The sequence below is a fragment of the Lichenostomus cassidix genome, chromosome 15 (assembly GCF_008360975.1).
Source record: "Lichenostomus cassidix isolate B80296 chromosome 15, HeHo_3.0, whole genome shotgun sequence".
Classification (NCBI taxonomy): Eukaryota; Metazoa; Chordata; class Aves; order Passeriformes; family Meliphagidae; genus Lichenostomus; species Lichenostomus cassidix.
In genome coordinates, this window is record NC_139496.1 from 9,583,100 (window position 1) to 9,602,250 (window position 19,151).

Consider the following 19,151-nt stretch of genomic DNA (forward strand, 5'->3'; position numbering starts at 1 on the left):
CGGCGGCGCACTCCGGTCAATGTAAAACCATTTTTTAATTCTAAATCACTTTCACAACAGTGAAAATTAGTGAGGAGGAACGGTAACGCACTAACCGAGCCGTCCGGGCCGTGTGCGGTAGAGGGGTGCGGGGCAGGGGTACATACAAAAGCACACCAGGGAAAGGGGGAACCAAGCGTTAACACTTTTAGACTATTTCATCCTTGAATTGCTGGAAAAGAAGAGCTCTCAGTCATATTTCTGCAGCCTTCTCTGAATTCATTATCCCTCTCACTCATAGATGAAAACCCCCCCGATCCATTAAAATTCTGTATTTTAAAATGTATTACTTAAATATGTTTCAGTACCTCTCGAATCTATTGCAGTCACTTCTCTGTCCTTTTTATGGGATAAAGGCTTCAAAGGGATACCCTATTCCTTCCTGCATAACCTGTCAGCATCGAGTTTCTCCATACAAAAAGGAGAAGGAATCCACCCCTTACCATCACATGAACCTTCTCTTCCCATCAGCAGGTGGTGCTGACTGCGCAGGAGAGGAACCCAAAGCTGCGACATTGTAGGACAACAAACAAAAACAGCACTTCTCCTGGGAATGGCCCCAGTTACCAAGCCATGCACTTGAGTTGAACCCTATGCCGAAATTCAGCTTCTCAGAAGTGTCGCACAACAAAAGTTGAAGCACCACCTCAACTATAAATAGTTGAGCAATATATTCTGTCAGATTATCATCGAGTCAGGTATAAATCTGACATGACAAAACACTGCAGAAGCTTTGCAACATTCTACTTGCCAGATGGAATTGCGGAGGTAGGCAAGTTAAACTTTAGTCATCCTCTGTCTTGACACTAAAAGTGAACAGTTTATAATTACATAAATAAACTTCTACAACAATTAATTAAAGGTGTCCTGCCCAGGAAACTCTTCCATACACTAGAAAACCCCAAGCTGTTGAAACAAAGTTTCTATTAATTGATTTGTTTGTCAGTTTTCTTTCTACTGCCAGGGAAGTCACAACATTCATCTTGCAGGAAATCATTATGACTATGAGCGACCTGAATCAAAATAATCTAAAAACAGTAAGAGAAAAAAAAATTGAATTGCCCAGTCAGAGAAATATGAACTGTTCATCTTGCTAGGGAGTCTCTAGCATCTGTTTTGAAGGAATCTGCACAAATACATGAGGAGTACTCTTTAAAGCTGAATATCCAACAGGATTCCAAAGCAGCTACAGAGTGCTCACCTTCTGAAATATCCCCTCAGCACTTTAATGGACGTGGTCTCCTCCAGCACTTCAAATTAAACTCTTTGGTAGGTACTGCAGAGACTCTTGAGCTGTAGCTGTTCTGCTGTGGCAAGGGAGAAGGTCTGTGTGCACCTGCAGAGAGAAGGTCTTCCAAATGTTCCCTACTGGGCATGTGCTGGCAAAGGCAGGATCTCATTTCTCCTCCTGTGTAATTTTACAGTATGACAAATTTAACTTCAAAACTCACGTAAAGATGCCTTTTGTTCCTCTCCCCAAACAAGCTGATCTCAGATCTGTAATAGGATTTTATTTGGAGTACATGACCTTGTGTAGAAAGTCTCAAAGCCTTGGGAAGGATAAATGTCGCTACAGTGACGAGGTTCTGAGGGGATTATCCACGAGTGCAGCCACAGGTGCTGCGCAGAGCCTGGGAAGACAACACTGTTTGTCAGTGAGGAACTGGGCTGGGTCCGGCAGCCCCACCTGGCTCCACAGCCAGAGAATCTTCCAGTGTTTGGCTCCAGCATGCTCAGGCTTTAAAAAATTGCAGCATAAATTTGTATCCCTTCTTCTAACAGCCATCAGAACCATCAGGAAGGGTTTTCCATCATGCCGGGAAATAACAGCAGGAAAAGAAACCAGTCTCCAGACCTGGTTCTGCTTGCATCACGTGCTGTGCCCCAGAGAGTCTCAGCAGTGCTGCAGATGATTTCCTGGAGAAGGTCGGATGTTGATGGAGATAGTAAATAACATCTGCAGCTCTGGCAGATCCATCGTGGTTGCAAAGCAGAAGATACTGGTCACACTGGAGAAGTTTCCTTACCTGCCCAGTCTACCTTGGGATAACTGTCTGTCCCACAGACCTGGTGTCACTGATTGGCACAGGATTTCAAAGCAGCACTCCCTTTTGGAGTGCAGCTCAATGCTAGGCCCATGGTTTGTGGCAGGAACCTGTTGTACAAGATATCTGAGCTGAAATACACTTTTAAACCAATGTTTTAATTTCCAACTCTGGTGCAAAATGTGAGATTCCTCATTGTGCTGTGGTACCACCAATTCCTGAAGCCCATAGTTAACTATGGAACCAGACACCAAGAGGTTTAAAATGGGATGGGGATGCAGTTTGTAACTGTTTCAGTGGCCTTGTTGGTCATGAATATATAGAATAATGGAAAAGACTTATGCAATCATCAGCCAGAACATTATCACCAGTGCCACAAACAGGAAGAGGCGGGAAAGGAACTGTTCATCCACATATTGAGGAGTCCCTGGAACAGCTGGAAAACAGGAAGCAAAAAAAAAAAAAAAAAAAGAAAAAACAGCAGTTCAGCTCCTTCCTCTTCTCTGGGATTGTGTATATTCTGAACATAGTATATTCGTAAACTGAAAAATACGCAAAGAATCTGCTTGGTGAGAGAGCTGCTATTTCCTACCCTCACCCTTGGGCAGATCAGAAGGAAGACAAGTAGGTCCCTGAAGCAGGACTCCTTAGCTCAGTCCCATGCCCCCACCAGATTTTCAGGGGACACTGAACTGTAGTTAAAAGGGAAGGTAATTTGACCCAAGCACAGCACAGGATCATGGCAGCACTGGTGTGACATGAAGAATGAGCTTGTTCCTCATAATTCCATGTGCCATATGACATGATGGATGATTTGCCAGGCATAACCTCTCACAGAGTAAGTCCAGAAAACCCTGGGCAGTAGGTCTTGTTCAAAACAGAAAGATTTAGTCTGTCTACAGTGAAGATGGGGAGGAGGCTCTCTAGGGATTACTTAATTTTTATAGAGCAATGTCACCACTTGGAGTAACTCAACTGTTTTTTGTTAATCAAAAATGTGAAGTAATTTCACTGGAAAGTTACTTCTTGTGGAATACAGATGTCTGTCTCAGAGATAAAATTCTGAAAAATGAACAATCTTTACACTCATTATTTTGTGGTACAGAGCACTGGTTTAAGTTTTTCTTTCTCATCTTTCAGGAAATGGTCCTTTTGTGCTGTTTTTAAAATCTGGGTCGCCTTGATACACCCCTAATGACTCCTTTGTATTATTATTAGAAACTCTAGTCCAGTTTGTCTCATTTTTCAGAAGGAGTCTGCTGGTGTATCAGAGGAGACATCTGAATTAAAGGGGAGAAGCCTCTAGTGCCACTGTTTCTCTCCAGAGTCACTGGTCTCCCAGGAGGGCCTTCAGCAAGTTATATGGAAGTGACAAACCTGCTTCTTTTATAAGCCTGCATATAAAATGTGTCAGCCACAGGCCATGTTCTCTGCTGAGTGTTTGCCCTCATTTTGTGTTTCTATTGAAAACACTGGTTACTGTTCAAAATATTTTGTCATTTAGCAGGTTATTTGTTTAGGAGTTTGTAAAATGTCTGTTTATAGCAGGACAGCAGAAGGATCCATGGTACCTGGAGGAGGTCGCCCGTCATTTATGTTGAAGGCTGTTGCAAATATACCAAAGGGAAATGCCCCAATTCCAAATGACATCTGGAAGCCACCATCGCCAAACCCAAAGCCCTGGAATCCCTGGAGGGAACAAAGAACAGAAGACAAAAAAGGTACCAATCATTCAGAGCCTATTTCAGAGTATTTTGTGGAAGTGCAGACATTCCCTCTTACTGGCTTTCCTACAGCTGAAAGAGGACCATGTTGTCTGGCAACTTTCAGTCTAGACACACCTCTGTAAATATCCCCTTAGTTCTCCCGGGTTTAAAATGTTTCAAACAGTAGCAAATTTGCCAAGCAACCCAAAGGTTTGAGAAAATGAAAACTAGCAACTGCGCTTCTTGCTTGAAGGCCACAAATAAACAAAACTTTCTCAATTTAAAGTAGATATCTGCTAATGTATCTAAACGGAACATAACCAAGTCTACTTAGAATGTCTGAACAATGCATTGTCTGTTAATGGCTATTAGCCATATAAAAAAAGATATTTTAAAAATAATCAAAATTGATTTTTATGATACATGTGCATCATTTATCACCCAGTGAAGTGATTAATTGCCACTGGGATGCATAGAGCATTTGAAGGAAAAGTACAAAAAAAAATTTACCACAGGGACTCAAATTAATATGGCAAAGTCACCTGGGGCAGGAATGCAAGACATAAGGAAAGGAGGAAAAAATGAAGTTACAATCCAATAACACTGACCCCATGGGATCCAGACTAAAATACCACATCAAGTCAAAAGATAAGTCTTCTGAATTGAGATGAATCCTGCTGTGCAGAAGCAGTGAGCTGTTATGTGAATCTAGGGGGATGTGTCATTCTAAGAACTGTGGAGTGCCCACAGTTCTGTAATCCAGCAATCTGTCCTCTCACCTCAGAATTAAAACAGTGATACCAATTCTGAAACCTTTGGTCTATCACCACCAACAATGGGAGGACAAAGATGATTTTACTCATAGAATAAAAGCCAAACGTTTCTGGATTGAGCCTTGATTTGAAGAGTTGGTCTTTAGACATTACTCTTCTCAAGCATTTTGCCACTAACTCTGAGGGACAGCCAAACTCTCTGTGTAGCAGGTACAGGGTCTGAAAAGGGAAGCAGCATCACTACTGCCCTGCCTTCGTACCACACCCCTCTGACTTACAGCAGCAACAGCTAAAAGGTTCAAACAAGGTACAGGAGCTGATTTAATAAGGCAGCAATGCCCTTGTGAAAGACAACAGCTGAGCTCCCAATAAATTCAATACAGAAATGCACCTTAATCACACCCAGTAGAGTTGTTTGCTTGAAGCATGAGGGAGACAATGCTCTCCAAGGACCCCAGGCAGAGTTACATGGAAATGTGCCATTGTTTCATCAGGTCATGCTCACTGTCACCGTGCTGAAGAACACTGCGGTCTGTCCTACCGCCTACTCCCATGTCTGCTCCATCTGTGCCAGCTGCTGTTTACATTCACCCTATGTAATCTCCTCAACAAAACCACAGATCCCTCTTCAAATTAACATCTATCCAATAGATATTGACCTTCTCTTTCTTGTCATGCCATGGTGCAGTAACATCCCATAGAAATGAGAGAAGCGGGTGTCAGAGCCAAAAATCCAAGTTCATACATAGATTACATATTTCAATTACACATATATTTTGACAGGAATACACTTCCCCAAAAGACTTTCAAAACAAAGTGTTCCGTGTATTTAAACATGGAGGACAATCAAGAGCATTTCCAGTGATACCACACCAGGCTGCATTAATGAAGTATGATCCAAGCTAGCCTGTTCTTTGGGATGCTAAAGAGTACCACAGGAATGGAGCTCTCTGCCACACCACAGCTATCAATGATTCATGAACAACCAACTGGGGAAGAGCAGGATGTGTAAGCTGAGCTGCAGGATCATCATGCAGGATCTCTCACATGCATTATGTCCTCCAGGATGAATAAATACCACCGTCAATAAAAACAGCTAAACTGCTCGAGCTTGTTTCTTCACTCACCCCTCTGTTCTCTGGTTCAGGTCTCTGTCCTTGGGGTCGTGGTGGAGTTTTCTCTCTGCAGGAAATTGTGAAATTAGCTCAAGTGCAAGGACATGTGACAACAGTATCTGCAATAGCCTAGCTAATAAGGCAGAACAACCACAAATCACAGTCTCCTGGGGCAATTCAGCAGAGCTGGAGCAGCGTGTGAGAGAGCCAACCATGCAGCTTTGGACCTTCAGCAGCACATCACTGAATTAATGCTGCACTTTTGAGTAACAAATACCCATTGCAAAGACTAAATACTGAGGATGTGAATATTTAATATAAGCTTCTCCAGTCAGATAACAATCATTGCAACCTGCCAGTTGTAACTGATAATTAACACGCAATTCAAATTAAAATGAATTGCCAGTTGAACAAGAAATAATGTGTGCAAACCCAGGCCCTGAAAAGGCCATAAATATTTGGAAGAAAGATCAGTTTTATGTCTTTTGACAAAGTATTTCAAATTGTGAATCCAGCACTTTAACAGTTTAATCTTAAGGCCCTAAAGTTTCACCTTTAATTTTCAAGTAAAAATAGTTGCATTTAAGTTTCTTACCTGGGGTCCTGTTGCCCAGTGCTACCTCTTCCATACAGAGGAATAACTTTATCTCGACTGATTCCTGCCTTGCATACAGGACACACTTGTCTGTTTGGCCTGGTCTCTAGCCACTAAGAGAAAGGAAATTTTAAGAAAAAGTAGTAAAATACCACGTAAACAACTATGCAAACCTCATTTGCAGCCATGCAGAAAGACTTTAGCAATTTCTCACAATGGTCTGGAGCAAAACCTTTTAGTAAATGCCAAGTACTCCCCAAAGTGGAGTTGGCACTTTGGCTGCTGTTCTGGTAGGATCCACTTGCTGATGCGTACACATTCAGATCTGCACTGGAGTAAAATAAGAAACAAAGAGTACCAGCAGTCCTGCATAGGCCAAGGGCTAGTGCAGATACCCTCCTGTCATCCACCTTTTCTATAAAGGTTCCACAACATAAAACACTACGTATGCAAAGAGAAGTACACTCAGCACTTAAACCTGCAAACTAAACCCCTGCAAGCTCCAACAGTAATTGTAGCAAAACTGGAATCACTCAGGGTTTAAGAAAGGCAAGTGGAACAGAACCTAAGTTTTCTTGTAGCTCAAAGAGCAGATTGCAAGTCGACTGCATAAGCATGTTGTGATTGCTGTGGAGAGAAAAAGCACATTTGAAAAGAGGGGGATACTCCAGAGAACCAAGGGCTTTATTGAGCAATGGGAGCTGATGAAAGACAAAGTAAAAGGAAACCTGTCTTACCTGGTGTAAACAAGGCCAACTATGAGCATTCCCAGGAAAATTTGTTCACAGGGCAGAAAAAGAGAGGAAAACAGAATTAGTTCCTGAACTCAATATGACAAATGTGCAGTGTACAGGGATAGCACAACTTGGCGACAACAGAATCCTGGAATCCAGCTGGGCCAGTTCTGTAGCCTCCCATTAAAATAATTTTTGAAAGCACAGCCCAAGACTGATCTCCACTGGTTTTTTTCAGGTTACACAATCTAAATTGCTAATGTGGTTCTGTGCATCTCCCATTCCTGGGTCCTCATCCATGTCAACGGCCCAGACAGAGCCTGCATTAATCTTAGGGTTTATTGTACAAATTTTCTCTTCTGATACCATGACAAGATATCCCTGACCCAAGATGCAAATGAGCAAGATGTCAGCAATGAGACTTCAGGATTTTAGTAGACTGAGCTGAAACATCAGCCACATTCATTGAATCATGCAGTAACTCAGGCTGGATGGTACCACAGGTAGCCTCCAGTCCAACCTGATGCTCAGAGCAGGGTCAGCTATTGGGATCAGACTCAGTTTCTCAGGGCAGAAAAATTCCCATTATACACATTAAATTAATATGGCAAATTAAAAAAGGGTCAAAGACAAACAAGCAAGCTCCAAGACAAAACTGCTAAACAGCCATTTGCTTTCAAAATGGTCTCAAGAACACCACTCAGACAAGACACATGCTACTTTTAAGGTTCCATTCTTCCAAATCCTTTTGTGCAATAATTTAATTTTATCTTAGCACACCCTCAGCCAGTGATTTTTCATCTCCTCAAATAAAAATCTGGATTTTCAGACATTATGTACATTTACACTGAAGAAAAGCACTTACAGGCCTCTTTTTGTTAAAGATTTAACCCACTGTGTAAAACAAACCCCAACCCACCCCCATTTGGCCATGTCAATCCTTAACTTCTTAACATTCAGGAAAGGGTATATTCAAACCAGATTACCCACATCAGAAATGCTGCACATATATTCTATCTGTGCTGTACATTATTTCCAAGTCACATTAAAGAACTGAAAAGTTCCTATCACAAGTGCAATATCATGGGAAAAGAGAAATAGTCCATACATAAAAGCTTATTGCCTATTTTTCGATTTTTTTAACGGTTTCAAAGGAAAAAAAGAGCAAGCTTGTAGGAAAAACTACAATTTGGCCTCCAGAACCTAGATTTATAACCAGATTTAGGTATGTAGAGGTTAGAAAGGAATTTGTCTACAGAACATATCTATGCTAGGCCAGGCAGCACGAATAAAATAACACATGTAACCAAACAGAATCAATGAGCATTGAACTGTCTGTGTGGGGCTGCTTGCTTGTTTGCTTTTACACAATAATCCAGAAGTACAGGGAGTTTAAGACACAGGAAACCCATTCCCTGGAACAAGAGCAATGAAAAACAGCTGAGGAGCAAACCCGAGCTTCTCCTAAACTAAAACCATGGTCCCTCCTCTAGAATTATAAACATCACAGGTTTTTGTGGGATCAGATAGATGGTATTCTGGCTGATGTGGGGCTGGAGCACTTACCAGAAGAGGTGCCCACACAAGCTGATAACTGCGTCCTTGGCAGTGTCTAAACAGATGTTACATTCAAAAGTGTTGTCCTGATTAGTGTTGTCCCCAGAACCATTACTGCTACTGCTGCCACTGGTCCCTCCAGTACTGGAGCTCTTTGTTGATGCAGAAGCCGTGGGTCCTTTGCTTGCCATCCTCAAGAACTACCCAGACAAGGTCAAGAAAATTTTCCTGTTGGAGACCTAGCAGTGAGAAAGGGAAAAAAATAAACAAACCCAAACAACTTCTTGGCATTGTAACATTGCATTCTGGTCCCATTCCAAACTGGTAGTGATTTATCTAAGAAGCTCTTGAATCCTGTTGTTGATGGTTTTAGTTTAATGTAGCCAAGAGGGATCTTTTTTTAGAAACTAAGCTACTTTACAGTCCTGTAGTATGACCTGGCTGATGTGTGACCTGTATTTTACCGTTACTGATAAGCATCCACAGCCAAAACAACCCCCCTGTATTTTCTCATCAATGCCATTTGCTGCAAGGAGAATGAGCTCATCTAGTCATACATGCTCTTCTGAAATTCAACACAACTTATACCTGTGAGTGCAGTCTGAAGCAGAATTTAATCAGGAAGTAATTCACAGTTTGAAAGGTCTGACAATGCAGAGTTTTAAGTTCAATGTTCATTAGTTTGGAATATTAATGATAACAATGGCAGTCAGAGGTGGCTTAGAACTTGAACTGTCTCCTGAGCAGTACATCGCTGCTATCACAGCAGTGTTGACATGACTATCAAACATTCCTAGTATTTTCAAACTATCAAATATTTCTAATCTTGTAGTAAGGCAGTAATGCAAAAGTATTAAAAATTTTACCTTAATGTGCTTTAATTTTACTTCCATGCTTTCACCTCTCATTAACATAAGCATATTTACCAAAGGAAAGCATTTATTTTATTTCAGTAGCAAAAACCTCTGCAGTGTAATTCCTTGATATGTAAATTCTACAGTACCTACAACTTTGAGACTCAGCACAAGGCATTTACATTTCTAGAAACACTTTTACCAGTAAAAGATTTTTAATCCAAGAACTAAGAGAGTTTCAGTAGCTACAGAAATTAATTCACTAAAACAAAAATATTTAAAATATTCCACTGTGCTTCTCATGAAATTCTGACATCATGCTGATGCTGCAGGAACGTGAATACTTAGATAAGGCTGTGAGAAACATACAGGTGATTATCTGAACTTTTTGCAAGTGCACAAACAGTGAAGCCTTTTCAAAGGGCAGCCTAAATTTTTCAGACAGTAATTTCTTTGCAAACTTACCCCCCAAGCACTAAAAGCTTTCCTTAGTTTTGCCTCTTCGCAGAGGCTGCAGCACAGGTTCAGGGCAGCAAAGTAAAGCCTCAGGATCTCCAGCTGTTATTGTCAACAGCTTTTTTCATACAATACAATCCCACTGCACAGTCAGGAAAGCATCACACCCTAGCCTTGTGAAGTATTGCAGCAAAGACTCAGTTACAGCAGGTGAAATCTAATTCTGCAGAGCTTTTTCACTCTGTTACATCATTTGATACAGTGTCCCAGAAGGGCAGATTTGCATTCACAGATGCTGCACTTCAACATACACTGCTTTCAGCAGTGCTGACTCTTAGCATTTCACACCATGACTCCATTTACACTAAGCTCATTGTACAAAATTAAAATTCGTGTTACATCAAGGCAGATGGAAATGCTGCCAACCCACAAACTATATGCCAAAGACGCTTGGATTTTTCACACATCCTTACTACCAGAAGCTTGTCTTGCTCAGTAGTTTAAGTGAAAACTTATCAACTTGGACCTATATATATTAATATAAAAACTGAGAAGACCTCCTTAAAACTAACAAGTTCAACACACAATACAGCATTCCTTTATGGAATAGTTACAAGAAACATCTGGCTCATACCTTGACACATAGCACAAGGAAAGGATGTGTACATAAGGCAAATAAATAAATTCTGTGTCCCTAATATCAATGTGGGAAAGAAGTCCCCTTTTCCAAATTAAATTCCATATATTTAACAAAATGAATCTGAAGAGTTGTCAAAAGATAAAACCTGTATCTCCACAAAAACTTACTGAAAAAAACCCTCAGGTTTTAGCAACTACAATAAATAAATAAAACATTATGAAAGAGGATGACAGAGAAATCCAGATAAACATCAGTAATGAAATGGAATAAAGATGGGTGAGACAGAAGAAAGATTAAAATGACCTGATGTAACAGGCACTGAACCTCCTCTCCTAGAAAAGGGTCATTCCTTAATCTATACTGGGGATCCTCTCCTTAGTATTTGTCCATTGGCTGATGGGGCCCAGTGCCTACTAGGATATAACCAATTTAAAATATCAAAAATATATCAAAACACAACAGTAAAAAAAAAAATCTTATTGTGAAAAGCCTTCTCTAACATTTGGTCTTTTCCCTGGAGTACCATTTAACATAACTGGGTCTGTTAGAACTGCTGCTGGGCTCTGCACATCTGCACATGTATACAGAAGCAAACATGAAACAGCTTCCAGTGGCTAAATTTACATTTGATAATCATATATTGTGTTGCTTGTGAGTGTACTCTGAATCCTAAAGTAGGAATTCAACTGCAAATGGAACTTGTTCTGAGTGTAGAATGAGCTCAAAATTGTTGAACAGTCACTCAAACTACTTAAACTCTGAGGCAAAAATCTCTAGGGGGAAAAAAAACAACAAACCATAAGCAAATCATGAACTAAAAAAACCAACAACCAACACAACAAGCCAAACCAACCTCATTCTGCTTTAGAATTCAGGAGGAAGGCTGTGAGTACACTGGGATAGAACATGACTTTTGGGGTTAAGTAAACACAATTGAGAGATGCCAGTCGAGGTTTGCTACATCCTTGTCCTTCATATCAGGTCTCCAAATCAACCCTAGAGGCATGATGAGCAGCAAACAAAACAAATGAAAGGATATAAAAAATCAGCTGATACCTAACTGCAGGCATTCAGAGATCTTGTCTTTTCTCTTTCTTACTTCTTTGCTCTCTACATATTTACAGGAAAACACTACCTTTGTTTTATAAAAGCCATCTAGATTAGCTGTTTGTTTCCTCCTTTAAATCCCTATGTTATCCCAACAGCTTGGTCTGAAGATGACTGACATTTACCACATCCAAGAATCAAGAGTGGCAGCAGATGAACAGTTAAGAAACAAGGAACTCATTTGCAAGCAGGCTTCCTAAATAAATACAGAAATCTGGTGGAGCGTGAAGACATGAAGTGGAGCTACATGAGAGGGTGCAACTCTGAGAGGCAGACTGGGACCTGAACATGTGACAGCAGAGAGCACAGGAGGTCCATCACAGAAGTAAGTGCAGGGGACTGGGAATGTCCATGAGCTGGGTACAGATCTCACTAACAGCCAGTAAGAAAGAAATTTTCCTCAAATATTTAAAAAACTTCATCTGTAAATCTACTGGGAGCAACTGCACACCAGGAAAGCACAAGCTGAGTAGCCACTATCTAAGATCACGTTTATGAACTCTGGAGAGGACAATGACTGCATTTGCCAAAGTACACTGGCCCAACCCTAAAAACACGGCAAAAACACTTCAAGACAGACTAGAGGGGTTTTCTCCATAAGTTAAAGGACACCAAAAAATCTGCTGGAAAGAGCAGGTGAACATTAATTCAACCTAAGAAAGGCAGAAAGGAAATATAAATTAGAAGCTGATGTCACTTATACAAAACAGTCCTGGAATATGTGTTCACAGCATGACAACATTAGGATGTCTCAAGTATTTAATCTTTTGTCATGAGCAATGAGAAAAAATTCTGATGAGGACATAGGAGTCCAGCTAGTTTATTAAGAAAACCCAAAGTTTGCTCCTCTTTGCCATAATGATGAAAAAAAAAGAGCAGCATTGATGGATGTAAATTCCACTGGAAAGATACTTTTCCATATTTATTTCTTTCCTAATGAATCTTACTTTAGCTAAGATTACTGAAGTTTAAATAATCCAAATCTAGTTTGTTTATTAAATAAGTTCCAATTTAGTTCCTGAAACTTTTGCAGTTAAAATCAAAAAGAAAACTTGTTCGGTTATTTTCTTATCACTCAAGTGACAGTGTTATTTTCTGACACTTAACAAATTTTATAAAAGGAATATTAACATTGGTAATTCTATCTAAATCTAAAGCTACTACTCAGAGTTTATATAAATATGCCCACTCATTAGTTTAACAAAAATCTGATACTTAACATATTACAGTTGTCTGGGCTTCAAGTACAACAACCAGGTAACCTTAACTGAAATTTGCTGACAGTGCCTAGAAGAAAGTGCAGTAACTTCTTGACAGTCATTTTAGATATTCTTAGCAAACACATGACTGTCCTGCTGTTAATCATTAAATACATATTTATCTCTCACTACATTTTTACTCTTCTGCCGCCCAAACATGTTACATTTTAACTCCTTGAGAACATTTCTCTAGTTCATCTTTTCACTTGCTGTAACCTGTACAGCATTGGGCACCTGCTTTTTAGTATTACCATCAAGTGGTCCCAAAATACGAATTCATGTGATCACTTGCTCTTGCAAAACCAGCCATTTGCCTTCCAGCCCAACGTGCCCTTGCTTGGCCTCATTTCATTAATTGGGATTCTGCAATGCACATCTGTATTACAGCCAGTGGTTCCAGGGCAAGGGCTCAGCTGAAGGGCTGTTTCAGAACACTAAAGAGTCCATGGACCTCGCAAATGCAACCAGTAAAACCCCCAGGTGATTAAAGTAATTACTTTTTTATCCATTCCATAAAGGTTTAATGTAGACTCCAAGAAAAATCTGTCAACAAAGATTTTATCCTCTTACCTCACAAAGTCCAAGGAGAAAAAAAAAGCAAAATCAACAAAGAGAACTGCTATAACCAGTTGGGTAATGCTGCCGGAGCATTTTTCTGCTCTGCAGTGCCGTGTGAGACAGACGTGCCTGCCTAACCAGGTTAGCAGCAAAACGTGAAAATATCAAATACAAGTTATTATCTACAACAGATGGGATTTAAGAAGTAATAAGCGATTCTTAATATCTCAATAAGTAATTCTTAATCCTTAATAATAATATTACTAATTAATGTTACTTATTCTTTATAAGTAATTCTTAATAGGAGTATCTTAATGCATAATTCTCCAGATATAAGTAATGCCATGTACCAGCAGCTGACGCCTCGCGATATACCCAAAGCCAGACCATCTATCGCGACAGAGGCGCCGCTGCTGGCGGCAGTCGGGCCCCGCACGGCCAGCACCGAGCACCTGCGGCCCCAGCACGGGGCTTTCGGGGGGAAGCACGCCGGCAGCGCCGGGCCGCAGCTCGGGGGATGCACGCCGGGCCCGCCGGGAGCACCGCGGTTCGGAGGCACCGAGCGAGGCCGCTCGTTTGGAGCGGGCCAGGCGGCTCCGGCCTCCCAGCGCCCGGGCACGGCCCTGCTCGGCTCGGCTCGGCTCGGAGCCGCCGCCCGGCCCCGGCTCCTCCCGCCACCCTCGCCCGGCCCGGCCCGGCCCGGCCCGGCCCTGCTCTGCTCACCGGCGGCTCCGCGCTCCCCGCAGCGCCCGCGCCGAGCCGCCGCTCCGCCGGGCCCCGTCAGCTGACCGCCCGGAAGCGCGGCCGGCGGAAGGGAGCGATCCCCGCCCCACCGAGCGCGGCGGCTCCGCGAACCGGGGCGGCGGCTCGGGGGGGCCGGGCGGGGGGGCAGCGCTCCCGGCGGCCTCTCCTCAGCCCCGGCCCCGCGCAGGCCTCGCGGGCTCCTCACCTCGGGCTCCGTGCTGCTCCGCCCGCACTCGGCCCCGCCGCGACCCCCGCGCCGCAGCTCCGGTGTGTGGCTCTGCTGCCCGGCAGGTGTCGCGGGGCCGCGGCCAAACGGCGGCTCTGGGAACGGCACCAAGCTCGTACCGAATGTTCGGCCCCAGCAGGAAGGGAGGAGAGAAAAGGAAGGAAGGAAAAGAAGGAAGGAAGAGGAAGGAAGGAAGAAAGGAGGGACGGAAAGGGAAGGAAGGAAGTTTGAGGGAAACAAATTGTTGACTTACAAGTGCAGAGTGCTAGAATTTGAGCTGAGGGACGTCTCCAGGATGGAAACAGAGGTCTTGATAAAGGTATTTATACAGTTGTGAGAAACTAGAGACAGAGGGACCAAAGAAAGGGAGAGGAGATGACCTGCCCCAAAAGCACCACTGAAGGGTTTGTCCCAGCTCTGAGGGCACCCACCAGTCTCGAGGAGTCACAGGTACAGAACAGCCCAAAATTGCTTGTTGTTTTACACAGTGTAGAATGGGTGAATCCTAAACCAAGGTCTCCCACTGAAGGTGAGCCTTACGAGGGAATAGTGAAGAAATTAAGGGAAGATAGTGTCAAGGAGCCTTTTGGAAAGAGCCCAAGGATATTGTCTGTCTGCTGACAGGTGGCCTGAGAGTGCACAGCTCTAGTGCAAACGTTGGAAGGTGCAAGCCAGGAAGTGTCCAGGATACACAGTTACACTGAGTCTTCCTACTACTTTCAGCACACTTTTGGCAAGCCTGCGTGCTGCTGAAAAAACAAAGTGGTAGTCCAGCAGCCTGTCTGGAATCACCAAACACATTGTTGTATCACACTAGAAAATTTCTGGTTGAGATGCAGCTGTAGTATGTGAACATGATAGTGCTGATGGCATGAGGAACACACAAAGCAGTCCTACCTGCCCGAGCAGTGGAAATCTCTCTAACAAAGCAGCTCTCATTTCCAACCAGTCAATAAAGCAGTAGAGTTGGGCACAGCTTCTGCATTCAAGCAAAAGTTTGTCATCTCAGTGTAGGAGCTGATTAAGAAGTTAACAAGGCCCCAAAGGTATGAACCATCTCCTCCAGATGCTGATTAAAACAAGGATGAGTTTATGAAATTAGGGTCTGGGGTTCTGTGTCGGACTACAGCTCCCGGCACGCTATGCGGCCGGACTACAGATCCCGGCATGCGCCGCGGCTGCGCCACAGCGCCCAGCGTGGCCCGCGCTGGCGAGATGGCGGCGCCCGGGGGCGGCTCGGGCCCGGACAGCGACAGCAGCTCGGACTCGGACAGCGGCGGCGAAGCGGCCGTGCGGTTCCGGGAGGCTGCCTGGGACTGCACCGCGCAGGCGGCGGCGGCGACACGGGCGGAGGCGCGTGGCGGTGAGGGGCGGCGGATAGGCTGGGCTCTGCTCCCCCGCTGCGGCGGTGTGCCTTCCCTTCTCTTCTCCTCCCCGCCGCTCCGCTCCGGCCCTGTCCGCAGCTCCTCCTGACCCGCGGGGAGCGATGTTCTGGGAGAGGGTCTTCTCAGGCGCGGTGCCGGTGTCAGAATTGAGAGAGGCTCTCCCCGGCCCTGCCGAGGCCATGCCCGGCCTCCAGCCCTGCCCAGAGCCCCTTCTCGGCGGGCCTGGCCCGTGGGAAGTTTCCCTTTGCCCTCAGAAGTGTTCTCCCCCGCAGGCGGGCCAGGGTTGTCCTTCAGGCGTTATTCTTTATGCTCTAACACGTGCCTGAAGGGAGTTAAAGAGGTCCTGGGCTCAGGTCTTTAAACGTGCCTTTGCTGCTTCCTTTTCAGGGGGCTTTAGAAAGGATCGATTGCAGCCTAAAGATCAGCCAAGCCTGAGGTATTTTTGCTTCTGGTTTCAGACTTAAAGTTTCCCTGAAGAAAGAATTAATGTGTAATATTTGTGCTGCTTATACTTTATACGTTGTAATACTTCACACTGAAAGGGCCAGTTCTGTTTGGGGAATTAGTCCAACCGTAATCTGAAATGATGTTTAAATCTGGAATGAATAATATGTTTTTTAAGTGTTTGGGTGAGAGGACTGGCTGTTATTGGCCTCGAAAGAGATACTCATTGCTCTTATTTCAAACGGGCGTGAGGTGAATGGCCGCGAGGAAGGTGACAATGAGCTCCAGACAACTCCAGAGTTCAGAGCACACGTTGCAAAGAAACTGGGAGCCATCCTAGACAGGTACTGGCATGCAGGACTAAAACCTTTTGTTCTGTGGGTCAGCTGCACTGATGTTTTTGTGTGCTAAACTGAGGAAATTCAGTGTCTTGTCTCCTTAATTTCTATATTAAGTGCAAGCCTCCAATATTCTGTGACCTAACCTTGCTGATGTGCTGTGCCCATCTGGTCAAAACACTCTGTGCAGCACTGCTTGTCTCCATTTGCCTCTGTGGTGAATGTCTTACGGGGAGGAAAGAGAATTTGGGTGCCCCAGCACTTCCATCCTGTAAAGGCTGGCAGGAGAATCTTTGATTTGTCCTTACAACCTAAACCAGTATCTGATTCGGGGTTGTGCTGGCAAAATGCCTCTCACTGGGCTGCCACTGTCTACCTATTGTGCAAGCATGGCCTTCGAGAACTGGAATTCCTGGTGTTTAGAGCTGGCTTTAGAAATGCTGTTTTTAAACTATTCTTGTGGCATGCACTGCTGAGGAGAGAAGGCCCAGTCTGCTCTGGAAGCAAGGAGCTGAAGCAGCCTCACTAACAAAAAAGGATCTGTGCAACATCTCCCTGGAGTCTTGTTTCCCAAAAATACCCAACTTCAGCTCAGTTTGCACAAACCTGTCTGAGATCTGACTGGGGTTTTCTGTTTAGTTTCATCACTGTATTGAAGGACTCATCAGGACCCTCACAGACTTCGGGGGCACAGTCTGACTCTGAAGATGATGGTGAGTTCTGGTCTCAGCCATTGTGGCTGTTTTGTGACTTAACTGCTGACAAGTGGGATGGATCCTGTCCATCACCAGCTGTACATCCAACTGACTAATAAACATTTGCAGTAAAAGAATTTCTGTTGGTGTCTGTGAGGGCTGTTACTTTGCAGCTCTGACCTCTGTGCCCCAAGTCCTCTCACATAGTCCCAAATAATGCTGTCGAGCACTGTGGAAATACAATAACAGCACTGAGGCTTCCAGGGAGATGGCAGTTGATTGCTTCCACCTATTTTATACTGTGCTTAAAATCCCCTTTTCCATACTTTAGGTTTTCGCCTCTTCTCTTCCTCTGTCCCTGGAGACTGTGGGAAACCAGAGCCTTGCCCTGCAGCGAGGAGGAGGCGACCAGTTAGCTCCAGGTGAGGTGCTGGCAGCTGCTTTGCTCCTCAAGTGTTGTTGCATCCCCACATTTCAGAGGCAGCTGGGACTCCCACAAGGGAATAGGAAAATGAAGAGCTTGAGAAGTGTGTATTTATGACTTTTACATTTGACCAGGCCAGAATTTTGTTTCTTCTTTTAGTACTGGAGAACTAGAAATTGTTTGTGGGAGATTTTCTTTCCCCTTCTGAAGTGTGTAAAGAACACCTTGGCCTTCAGACTGGTTAAATGCAAACTGTAGGTGTGGGAGTCCCAGAGCTACTGGGTGTTTATCATGTGTTCTCATCTCGGATAGCTCTGCTGTCCCAAGTTTTGGGTGAATTCAAGGCAAAAGTGCAACACCACTTCCTTCCCTCTTGTTACCTTTCCAGTGACACGGACAGTGACCAAGAGTGGCAAAGGTACCAGGAGGCTGCCGTGTCAGCTGCGGATATTCTGAAGCAAAGTGCTTTTCCTGCATTGTCCCAGGATTGCAGCCAGAATCAGAGTCAGGGTTGTGTAGAGCACAACCACAAAAAAAAGAAGAAAAAGAAAATTAGGAGAGAGAACAATATTCAAGAGAAAATAATAGACCCAGCAGAGTGTGACCGGATCTGCAAAGATTTGCCTCAGTTGGTGTCTGCAAATGGCCAGCAGGAGAGACAGGACAGCAATCACAGAGAGAACTCAGTGCTGCCGGGAGCTGTGAAGAAGAAAAAGAAGAAGAAGAAAAAAAAAGAATTATGATTTTGCTCTGCAAACAGCAGGTGGTTGTGATGGATAAAGGAGAGTGAAAGAAAACCTAACAACAAGACTTGCTGCAGATGAGGGAAAATTAATTGGCTAAGCTTCTGTTCTAAAAGCTCAGTGGCCTGAGAGACTAATTAAGTGACTTCCTGTGCTGTTGGCGTCCCTGAGGAAGGGAACATTGTTCTCCTCACACAGCAGTTGTCTGTGCTGCTGCTTATGCAGGCCCAGTCTAAAAGGATTAAATACTGTGCCAGACTTGCATGGCAGTGGGATCTAATCATAGCTGCATCCCTCCTTGTCTGCTCCTTCCCATCATGAAACCCTCCTGGAGAAAGTATATGATGAATTGAATTTGGTTTACATGGCAACAGGTGATCGACTCCTTTTTCTCTTTGCCTGCTTGTGGATGCCTACTAAGAATAGCTCCAGCCCGTGGGAGACTCATTTATCAAAAGCATCCTGTCAGAATTCAGGGCCCCTTATTTTTCCCCTGCGATCATCATAACATTCTGTTATTGCAACCTGCTGTGTTACTAATCCTTCTGCAATCTGCACCTCTGCAGGGCCCCTGCACATCAACAGTGCATGGTGAGCTGATTTCAGGGTTGGTATAAATGCATGCTACTGTTCCAGTTGTGTCCATTGAAAATTCTTTTTATGTATAGTTTTTTTATGGCATCTGTTGTTATTAAATTTTACTACACTCTTGGA

General features: G+C 43.8%; 2 protein-coding genes across 4 annotated transcripts; one reads left to right on the top strand and one right to left on the bottom strand.

The window, feature by feature from the left end:
* Positions 1 to 16: 16 nt before the first annotated feature.
* Positions 17 to 14,575, bottom strand: RNF185 (ring finger protein 185). Of its 3 annotated transcripts, none has more exons than XM_085076063.1 (7): positions 14,388 to 14,575; positions 8,574 to 8,803; positions 7,011 to 7,029; positions 6,274 to 6,386; positions 5,691 to 5,745; positions 3,656 to 3,773; positions 17 to 2,520 (listed from the first exon to the last, which is right to left on the bottom strand). In XM_085076063.1, the coding sequence occupies exons 2-7, from the start codon at positions 8,753 to 8,755 to the stop codon at positions 2,423 to 2,425; spliced, it is 585 nt and encodes a 194-aa protein (XP_084932189.1). In that variant the 5' UTR covers positions 8,756 to 8,803; positions 14,388 to 14,575; the 3' UTR covers positions 17 to 2,422. The 3 variants fall into 3 exon arrangements, with proteins under 3 accessions (XP_084932189.1, XP_084932190.1, XP_084932191.1); XM_085076064.1 differs by lacking the exon at positions 14,388 to 14,575 and adding an exon at positions 14,162 to 14,315; XM_085076065.1 differs by lacking the exon at positions 14,388 to 14,575 and adding an exon at positions 13,789 to 14,070.
* A 1,009-nt stretch (positions 14,576 to 15,584) lies between these two features.
* Positions 15,585 to 19,151, top strand: C15H12orf43 (chromosome 15 C12orf43 homolog). The gene is made up of 6 exons (XM_085076066.1): positions 15,585 to 15,771; positions 16,181 to 16,228; positions 16,482 to 16,581; positions 17,215 to 17,288; positions 17,602 to 17,692; positions 18,083 to 19,151. Exons 1-6 carry the CDS (start codon positions 15,624 to 15,626, stop codon positions 18,435 to 18,437), a joined length of 816 nt encoding a protein of 271 aa, XP_084932192.1. The 5' UTR covers positions 15,585 to 15,623; the 3' UTR covers positions 18,438 to 19,151.

Coding starts and splice junctions, on each gene's coding strand:
- C15H12orf43 (XM_085076066.1), top strand. CDS start 15,624: ATGGCGGCGCCCGGGGGCGGCTCGGGCCCGGACAGCGACAGCAGCTCG. Junction 15,772..16,180: donor ACGGGCGGAGGCGCGTGGCG/GTGAGGGGCGGC, acceptor CTTCCTTTTCAG/GGGGCTTTAGAAAGGATCGA. Junction 17,289..17,601: donor GTCTGACTCTGAAGATGATG/GTGAGTTCTGGT, acceptor TCCATACTTTAG/GTTTTCGCCTCTTCTCTTCC.
- RNF185 (XM_085076063.1), bottom strand. CDS start 8,755: ATGGCAAGCAAAGGACCCACGGCTTCTGCATCAACAAAGAGCTCCAGT. Junction 3,774..5,690: donor CTGAACCAGAGAACAGAGGG/GTGAGTGAAGAA, acceptor TGTTCCCTCCAG/GGATTCCAGGGCTTTGGGTT. Junction 2,521..3,655: donor TGACGGGCGACCTCCTCCAG/GTACCATGGATC, acceptor CCTGTTTTCCAG/CTGTTCCAGGGACTCCTCAA.